The 8,780-nt window shown below is 36.3% G+C and overlaps 1 protein-coding gene across 1 annotated transcript; it reads left to right on the top strand.

The window, feature by feature from the left end:
- The first annotated feature begins 5,114 nt into the window (after positions 1-5,114).
- Positions 5,115-7,561, top strand: LOC139984779 (uncharacterized). The gene is made up of 3 exons (XM_071998819.1): positions 5,115-5,378; positions 5,905-6,068; positions 6,724-7,561. The coding sequence occupies exons 1-3, from the start codon at positions 5,158-5,160 to the stop codon at positions 6,861-6,863; spliced, it is 525 nt and encodes a 174-aa protein (XP_071854920.1). The 5' UTR covers positions 5,115-5,157; the 3' UTR covers positions 6,864-7,561.
- The last annotated feature ends 1,219 nt before the right edge of the window (positions 7,562-8,780 follow it).

Below are 8,780 nucleotides of genomic sequence, written 5' to 3'. Positions count from 1 at the left end.
GTATTTCTTTTTCTTGAAAATCGTCTTTTGTGTTAGAGAAGGATTTATCGGTAAGGAGAATGGGTTGGTTGGGTTAGGGAGGGGGGTTAAGCAAAGTTAGATTTGTAAAGTTTAGAAATAATTTAAAAAATCGTATACATGACCCCTTATAAGGACCAGGATAGCTATCTCACTCCAATCCTTTCCCTACTACAACCGGAATCCACCTCCCACGTCTTCCCTGCATCTTCCCTGTGTCATTCCTGCATCTTCCCTGCATCTTCCCTGCATCTTCCCTGCATCTTCCCTGCATCTCAAGTATACATTCTCTGCTCCTTCCCTGCGTATTCCCCTCTTCTTCAATGCCTCTTCCAATTAGTATTCAATATTCATTCTCGCCTCTGTTGTGTCGAATAAGATATTGCAGTCTCCTACTTGAATTTTGAACGAGATGATCGACACAAGACGTTTGAAAAAACAAATAACATATCCATTGTCATGGTTAGTCTACTTTGCACCATCTTACATAATTTTGTACTAAAAGCCTTGGAATTCAAAGTTAAGTTTAAAAAAACCCAGTGAGATACATTTGGATGTTAGGGCTATAACCAGGAAGGGAGGAGTGGGGTTAGAGAGATAAAGAGATCTAATTATCTTTCTATTTTACAGTTAGTGTAAAATCGCCAGAAATTTTAAAAATGCATAATAACAATAATAATAAAGGACATATGTATTGCGCCGGTATGCGTCAAAAAGACGCTCATGGCCCAGTGACACAAACAGTGCGACAGCAAACCAAAAACAGTAAACATAGTACAAGACAAAAATACAAGTATAATGGGCAACAGTGAACAATTAATTCAACAGTTTTCATCAGATGAGTCTTGAGAGAGTGTTTAACAGAAGCAAGAGATGGACTGTGTTTTACATGTTCTGGAAGGAGCTGTTCCACAGAGAAGGGGCAGCAGCAGCAAAAGCTCTTTGCCCCATGATCGATTTGAGCGATCTTCACACAGAAGTAATTTATTGTGTGATCTCGTGAAACTGCGATTTGCGTGATATGGTTGCAGAAGTTCTGACAAGTAGAATGGCGAAGTTCTAACAAAAGAGCTTTATGTGAAATTCAATACTTTAAAAATAATACGGTCTTTGATCGGGAATCCCATTGTTAACAATGTGTGATGAACTTGCTCTGCCTCATTCAACTACAACATCCTCGTGTGGTGTAATGCCCACATGTCAACACTTTATAGCTTATATAGAACATCCAGAAATTGACTGTTAGAAATATTTGTATTGCTTCATATATCTCACATTCTGCACCCTTTTCAAACACCTTCATTCATGCAACACTCGTTCTTTTAATATGTTACAAACACCTATCATTCTTTATCATTCTCAGGTTAGATGGTCTGGTGTCGCCCTCTAATTCTCTAAGTGAAACATTAGGAATAACAAATCACTTTCATCTTATAAAAGACGTCTTAAACATTATCTAAACAATGAATCTTTCTTATAGTTCTGCCTTGTTATGAGCTTTGTATTAATGTTTCCATTCCCAGTTCTTTTAAACCTCTATGTGTGTCCTTTTGCTTTGTGTTTTCTTGGTATTTTCTTTTCTCTATATAACATTGTATTTTATCGTTTTACTTTGCAGGGGACCAGACTCGAAAAGTATCGCACTTCTGGACCCCTGCCTCATTGCTATAACTATGTATTAACAAATGTACATCATTGTGATTTAATGGCAGAAATAAACAAGATTTCTTCACGTAGACTTACACACTTCGAATGGAATCTGTTTTCTGCAAGTTTTTGGAAGGGCTTCCACTACTTGATTTAATTAAAAATGGGACAATGAGTTATGGTACATTGTCCCTTTTTCTAAAACCATCCGATACTCATAGCTAGTACAGTAACTAATGTTCATGTTCCACAACTGTGCATCGGTAAATACTGCGCTGTGTTCGCAACACGGTAACATGTATGACAGGTGGCACAGAAATTACTGCAAAGCTGTTACACGTTGAACTACAAGTCCGAAAGGTGAAAATGCGAGGCGGCTGGGTAACGAAGACTACTCCTTAGCCGTACAATACGGAGTGCATGGTCGGCGCTGGCACAACACGTAGCCGACACACTGCGGCGGTTATTTTGTACTGCATTCGAACTTAAGATGGTAGCCTATCTTTTTTCTAATCGTATTAGTAAATCCATTTGATTTAAACATTCTTCACGGACAGGTGATTGTGTGCAAGCTCAAATATATACAAAACAGATACACAAACTGGGACCTAAGGTGGGGTAGGGGGAAGCTAGATTAGCCTTATGAGTAGTCCACGTCTAAATTAGGCCTTAATATAGTAATAGTTTACCACGTCAAATACTCATAGACTCCTTGTCCAGTCGCGCAGTTCTTTGTCTTACATGGGAACGTGTAACAGCTTTGCAGTAATTACTGTGCCACCTGTAACACATGTTACCGTGTTGCGAACACAGCGCAGTAGTAACTGATAGACGGTTGTGGAACATGAACAGTAGTTACTGTACTAGCTATGAGTATCGGGTGCTAAAACATATTTAAAGTTGAAAAAAGTTTTTTTTTTTAAACATTTCATTAATCAGCCTCATTCAGTATCGTCAAAATATGATAGAAACTCAATTAATGGGCAGGAGGGAATCGCTGTCCCACTTAAGTAACAAGATACTGCATTTGTTTTCCTAAGATCTACAATTAGGTATCCCGAAAAGGTGCATTCAGCGGGTAATTGTAGTCTAATCAGTCGAGAAACAGACGAACAGCGATAGGAAAGGACTACTCAACACGACTTTATTCCTTGGTTCCTATTAAAGGATGTCACAAATGTTTATTTTATATGAAAGAGGACAATGAAAGAAACCTAATAGTGAAGAAATTATTCAAATATCTTTTCCGTTTAGGAGATATTCAAGTTTAAAGTTGTATCTGATTGTGTAAAAACTGCTGAAATCAGACTAGCTGTGACGTCATATCCTCACATTCCTAAAAAGTCTTTGTTATTTGATTCAAATATTTTGTAAGATTTTATGACTTACAACCAAAAGATACGTCAGGAGATCTCATATGTGTCAAGGGAAGTATTTGAGATTTAACATCTGAAGAATGTTTGATTATATTTTTTTTAGATTTGTGAAAAAATGTAATTATTTTTTAATGAAATATATTGACACATGTTAAGAAAGTGAGGATGTGACATCACACCCTCACATTTAGTCTTTCTACACCAGTCATTTGCAAAGAAATTTTGGAATCTTCAAAGTGTGATATCTCCTTAACGGGGAATGCTATCATGGTAGTTTCTTCACTATTCTGTTGTCTTTTAAGCTCTTTCATACAAGATAGACATGTCAGACACCTGAAGAAATCCTTTAAAATGTCTCGGAAGGACCTTACAAAACAGGTTTGCTTTAAATTAATTTAACAGTATATTCATGTTTCCTTCTAAAATGTCCTTAAAATTTTTAGTTACATCTAAATACAAAGGACCCATCACAAGTCATGTAGATTGACGGGATTTACAGTTATATAGAATATTGACCTTTCAATTCATTCCATTGTCACAGCAATTAACGGAAACAGGTCCTCGCTTGTTCAGAAGTTGGTTGGTAAGCACATTATTTGGCTAACATAATTTTTTTTAATTCTACCAGGCTTGTATAGGTGCCACAAAATCTGTGTTGGACATCCGCTCTTGATGAATATGTGAAAAAAGTTCAATAACGCGTAACGAAAGAACACAAAAAGCATGCCAGTAGCCTAAAAGTTGACAAGAAGTAATTACTTAATTTTATTGAGGTCGTCTGCAACGACAGTAACTTTAGGAAATACCCTAACCTCCTACTCCTCTGAAGTTTGACGGGGTTTTTATTTGATTGGTGTGGCACACTCTTGAATAAGACGTAGATAAGTAGTTCCTCAAGGAACGAAAGACACTTTGCAACTTCTGACTTGATCTTAACCTGATAATAACCACGTATGGTATGACAAACGCGGGGTTTCCCCGACGTCACACTTGAAATCGTGGTGGGAAAGTTCGGCTCGAAAATTGATGCGCAAAGTGAAACTTGAATATAAATATAGACTATAATATAAACACTTGACGGAAACTATTAGTTCCCAACTGATGATTATGCGGAATTCTGGATTGGAGGAAAAGTAAAACCTTGGAAATTGCGAAATAAGTACTGCCTTATTCCAGTCAAAATATAATATCGAAATTCTGAGACAAAACGTGGAAATGGGGTGAGGGGGATTACGATTGATCCCCCTCCCCTCCACACCCCACCGAAAGAGATTTAACATTTTCACGGATAATGGAAAATGTTCCCGCCGACAAACGTCATGAATTAACGACAAACCGTAAGCAAGACTTTTCCTCAGTCAACAGTCGCTCTGACAAGACGAAAAGTCATTCAGCGTTTAAGACAACCCTCCCACATGATGACACCCTGATATGTATGTAACATGGGCACGTTTATTGCTGTTTCGGCCGGACCGGGACCCATTGTCGACCAATTGGGACAGGGCTATAAGCGCTAAGCTACCGATCTGTTATTGTTCCCCTACAATAAATCGAAATTAATCTGATGAGGATAATATTTTTCAGTTATGGTAAAATCTCGCATCAGACGGTCGACAGTTCTATTTTTAAAAGTGAAGTTATGAAGATGGCGAAAATTTAAATGAATGTCCAAACAAGTAATCGAATAGTGTCTTTTCCAGATTAAAATGGCATTTCCCAAGTATCAGATAAATATAGTCATATGACTCATATTAAAAAAGGAATAAAGATATATCAACGTCGGAGAAGCCGTGACGTAAAACGAGCGTTATGTGAAAAAATCCTTCTTGTTTGATATAATGAAGGAAATTGTACCTTTTATAAACTCCTGTTCAAACTCCTGTTCAAACAAACAATCGAATAGTGTCTTTTCCTGATTACGAATGACATTTTCCCAGTATCAGATAAATATAGTCATATGACGCATATTAAAAAAAGGAACAGGGTATAGCAACGTCGGAGATGCCATGACGTAAAACGAATGTAATGTGTTAAAATCCTTCTTGTTTGAAATAATAAAGGAAATTGTACCCTTTATAAACTCCTGTTCTGTTCTCACAATTATCATTGTCATCAAATGTCCGCTCTATTTCTCAGCTCTGCTCATCAAACAAGAAACCTAATAACGATGGAATCTTTCCTCTCACAGACTCTTTTACTTCTTTTGGGTCTTACTTCGGTGGTGCTAGGGTGTAGCCCACAAAACCAGTCTGCAAATAAGAAGAGTAATCAAGGTGAAGGATTTCTCGGAGCTAATTATATACCTCCGGCATCGCACTACAACAGCAAATCTAAAAGGTAACGTATTTTCTTTGTTTATGTGTCCGCATGTTACAATATTATGGCTTATATCAGCCGATAGTTCCAGTATGTGTGGGTGGTTTCTTTGTTACCCTTTGTTTACCCCTAAGACACTGGATGGCTCTTCATGAAGCATTACACCTAGTTTGGATGCAAAGTTGGTTTTATGTCAGCTAACCTGACAAATGGTGTCTACGATTTTATTTCCTTTTACACCATAAAGTCTCGATTTGCATATATCTATGAACCGTTAAAAATATCATAAACAACAATGGCTTCCGTCCCGTTTCGTTTGTGCAAAGTAGGCAAAGCTAGAAACGTCCTTCAAGAGAGTATGGTGGGTGTAAACTTAATGCAGGAACTTACTGTTTTAATCAACTGACGTTTTGGAGACTGTTGACAAGTTCTGTGACAATAACATTACAATTTAAGAACTGAACGATGCTCTTGAAGAGTGAAGCCGATTGCCTCAATTTATTTATTGTTTCCATTTAACTTATTTATTGTGTCCACGTATTTCCAGATCTGTGTTCGATCATCTCGAAGAAATGACACCAGAAGAAGACTTCCTCAGATTCGATATAAATGAAGATGGTTTTATAGATGCGTGTGAATGGACAATGGTGCAATTCAACAACAATAGTGTCAGAGAATTTATAAGGCTTCTAGATCAAGCAGATTTGGATGGTAAGATAATATATTCAATTTCTACATTTTCATTTTGTATATGTGTGCGTGTGTGTGAGTGTATGTTTTTCTTTGGTGTGTTTAAAGAGCTCAAATGTATCAACCACTTTGATTCTTAAATATTTAAAAATACTTCACCAGACGAGCTTATTTCGCCTGGAAGTTTCTCTTTAGAGTACACTAACAGCCATTTTGTTGTAGGCACATGTACCAAGTGTATATTATGAATAATATGTAGTCTCTCATAGTAAGTTTCCTGTGATGAGGGTCGACGTTTTAACAATGGACCATTTTTTAAATTAGTGGTTAATTAAAGTACCAGCGAAATCCTCGCCAATCCAAAATGACCATTTTCATTTCCTTCACAACTTAGTCAATCTAACTTAACCTCAAACTACACTATAGTGAACATTTTCAGGCTAAACACACACACAAGCACAAGCGCAATAATTCTGCTTATATGAGTTTTGACATTTGGTTTCTTAATTACTGGACTGAAATGTCTTCCCAAGTGACCTTTGTCCTGTTGTAATTAGTAACTTCTTGTATTTATGATCACTATATTTAGTCATGTTCTTAGATGTGTTGTTTATTTTAACTAGTTATCATAATTATTTGAAATTGACGATTTTTGTATTCTTTTCCTTGTTTCTAGATAATGAGCTTCTGTCTTTAGACGAGTTCATATTCTTCGAATCAACAACAAATGAGAAGAAAGAAACAGCGACAAGGATAGCAAGAAAACTAAGAGAGTTTATTCCATCTGTGAATGAAATTAAAGAGACTGTAGAATAAAGACTCTCTTTGATAAACAAACAACATATACATCCTTGCTCATCGATTTGATGCCTTAACCAGTTGAGGTCGAAGGTTATTTGATGGTCAAGAGCTTAACATCTTTGTCAAAGATTTGTGTCTTTACCATTTAACTTTCGTTTCTAGGCAACAACAGTTTTTCGCATGCCTGCAGTTAACAGTCCTAGACCTGAGTGTGCCTGTCGGCTAATCACGGGACCATACTCATCGAAAGCTGTTTACAATAACTATAAGCTTGATGATGACTTCCTTGCAAATATTAAATGTGGCTGTTCACGTGACGTTATTTTACAACAGGATAGTGAAAGTGTAGCAAGGAAAAAAGTGTACATTATTTAAGATGTTATCATTATTTCATCAATTATTTATTTTATTTACATTGTTAGTGATCCAATAGAAATGTATTGTTGGTATATATTTCAGCGAAGTGAATTAATTTATTAGATCTTTTTTATCTCTAATCTAATGTTAACAATGTGAGTGAGTGAAATGTCTGAGAAAGCTCCTATATTTTATTTTATTATTCAGATTCTTTAGTAAATGCTCACTGACGTGAATATTCTCGATTCAAATATCACTTTTATAACCACATGTTGTATCATGTAATGTCAATATAGTATTTGTTTATTAATATAAAACAATCAAAATGAAATAAAAGGATTACTTTTTCTTGATAATCGTCTTTTGTGTTAGTGAAGTATTTGCCGGGAAGAAGAGTGGGTTGGTTGGGGGAGGAATTAGTTAAGTTTATAAATAATATAAAAAAAACGTATATGTGACCCCTAATAAGGACCAGTATAGCTATCTCACCCCAGTCCCTTCCCTACTACAACCGGAATCCACCTCATACGTCTTCCCTGCACCTTCCCTGCACCTTCCCTGCATCTCCATAACACCTCCCCTGCTCCTTCCTTGCTCCTTCCCTGCTCCTTCCCTGCGTCTTCCCTACATCTCCATTACACCTTCCTTGCTCCTTCCCTGCGTTCCCCTCTTCCTCAATGCCTCTTCAATAAGTATTCAATATTCATTCTCGCCCTCTGTTGTTCCGGACAAGAGATTGCAGTCTCCTACTTGAGTTTTGAACGCGATGATCAACACAAGACGTTTGAACTAATTAAAATGAAATGACATATCCGTTGCCATGGTTACTCTACTTTGCACCATTTTGACCAGATGTAGAGAGGTCACTCTTGGAAAAGGTTTGGTGAATAGAATGGAAATTATCATTTTTCTTGAGTTGTCGGACGAAACAATTTCTTGAACCTGGTTCCAGAGTTGTTTAAGCTTCGTTTTCAGTTTGTGTCGTATAATGGTGCAAGCTCTTCACGTATTTTTTGCAATATTGGCTTTCCAAAAGGATCCATTTTAGGACCACTCCTTTTTATTATGTATATAAATGATATTTACACGTCTTTGCATAAAGTTTCCTTTATTATGTTTGCTGATGCCACTACTCTTTTTATCCAACACAAACTTTAGAGAATGCTCTTCAAAATATCAGTAACGAATTCCTCAAATTTTATGACCGGCTAAAATCGAAGCGATTGTCACTTACTATAGGTAAAACAACATTAATAGTGTTTAACAACAGTTTTTGTGACTAATCAAAAGTCTCAGTAGTTAGTGATGGAGTGTATATGAACTCTTCCGATTATGCTAAATTTCTAGGATTGTATATTGATTTAAAACTAAAGTGAAAACAAAACATGTTTCTATCATCAGCAAACATGTTGCATATGTAAGTAGTACAATTAACAGGTTTAAACTATTCTTTTATCTCACATTCTGCACCCTTTTCAAAAACTTTAACTTGCTTACCCTAAATGAGCTCTATAAATATAAATATGATTTTTTTTCTCTTTAAGTTTTATAATGGGTTACTCCCAGATGTTTTTC

This window comes from Apostichopus japonicus, chromosome 17 (genome assembly GCF_037975245.1).
Source record: "Apostichopus japonicus isolate 1M-3 chromosome 17, ASM3797524v1, whole genome shotgun sequence".
Taxonomy (NCBI): domain Eukaryota; kingdom Metazoa; phylum Echinodermata; class Holothuroidea; order Aspidochirotida; family Stichopodidae; genus Apostichopus; species Apostichopus japonicus.
The sequence above is the reverse complement of the archived record's forward strand: the minus strand, read 5'-3'. Positions and strand labels throughout refer to the sequence as shown.

Excerpts from the sequence above, each read along its gene's own strand:
- LOC139984779 (XM_071998819.1), top strand. The coding sequence starts at position 5,158 with ATGTCCGCTCTATTTCTCAGCTCTGCTCATCAAACAAGAAACCTAATA. Across the intron at positions 5,379-5,904 it reads TACAACAGCAAATCTAAAAG|ATCTGTGTTCGATCATCTCG; the intron begins GTAACGTATTTT and ends ACGTATTTCCAG. Across the intron at positions 6,069-6,723 it reads AGATCAAGCAGATTTGGATG|ATAATGAGCTTCTGTCTTTA; the intron begins GTAAGATAATAT and ends CCTTGTTTCTAG.